We start from the raw sequence: 880 nt of genomic DNA on the forward strand, positions 1-880 counted from the left end.
ACGTGTGCTCTTCCGATCTGACGCTCTAACCAACTGAGCTAATGGGCCAGTCGAGTGAAGGGTATAACTTTAGTTATTTCTTGTTAGATCGTGACATACTTGTTATTTAAATGTTTATGCGATTATTGGAGAAGCAATTTATTAAATAACAATCGCGAGATCAATATAAATAGATCAAAATATTGATGTAGTAGAATATACAAGCGTCCAAGATATTTTGTAGAATGATTTATTAAGAGATGTGTGTCGAAAGAATTGATAGTCTTCTTTTTCGGCTTCTGTATTGACATTTCTCAAAATCATCAAAATTCGTTAGACAAATTTATTAAGTGTAGATTAAATTTACAAGAGCAAAATGCCGGCCGAATTGCCCATTGACATTCTAAATAGGCCCTTGTCGGAAATTGTTTTTAGAAGAAAAAATAATGCTTTATTCAAGAAACTAGCGCGAAAGACTCACTTCAATGTGAAAGAAGTCGAAGGTTATTCAGTAAAATAAAATAAATTGATATACTCCTGTTACATATTAATTTTTTTTTCTTTAATTTAATATAATTTCTATATTTCAATTGGATAAATTTTAATTTTACTATAGCGTTAGCGGTTATACATAAAAAAATAACACAAACTTTGGGCCCTATGACAAGATTGGTGTTTCGAGATGTTTTACATTCTGGTTTGGATTTTACTGAAAATATTCGGCATTTATATATCGACAGAATTTTCTCTGCGTTTGACAAGAAAAACGTTCTGCAAGTATGAGAAATTAACGTAAGTATATTTAATCATTCATATTTCTGTAATTAAAATTATAATCGTATAGATTCATCTGGAACAGTGGATTGAAGGACTCTCCACAATTCTTCGCGGCAGCCTGAAC

The 880-nt window shown here is 31.0% G+C and overlaps 1 protein-coding gene across 1 annotated transcript; it reads left to right on the forward strand.

Annotated features, from left to right (window-relative positions):
- Window positions 1-203: 203 nt before the first annotated feature.
- LOC105462270 (EF-hand calcium-binding domain-containing protein 1-like) lies at window positions 204-877 on the forward strand (the record flags this gene model as incomplete). Its single annotated transcript, XM_011708790.1, has 3 exons — window positions 204-482; window positions 596-756; window positions 824-877. Coding segments are annotated over exons 1-3 (342 nt in total), but the record flags the coding sequence as incomplete, so codon positions are not given.
- Between the last annotated feature and the right edge of the window lie 3 nt (window positions 878-880).

This window comes from Wasmannia auropunctata, unplaced genomic scaffold (assembly GCF_000956235.1).
Source record: "Wasmannia auropunctata unplaced genomic scaffold, wasmannia.A_1.0 LD266859.1, whole genome shotgun sequence".
Lineage (NCBI taxonomy): Eukaryota > Metazoa > Arthropoda > Insecta > Hymenoptera > Formicidae > Wasmannia > Wasmannia auropunctata.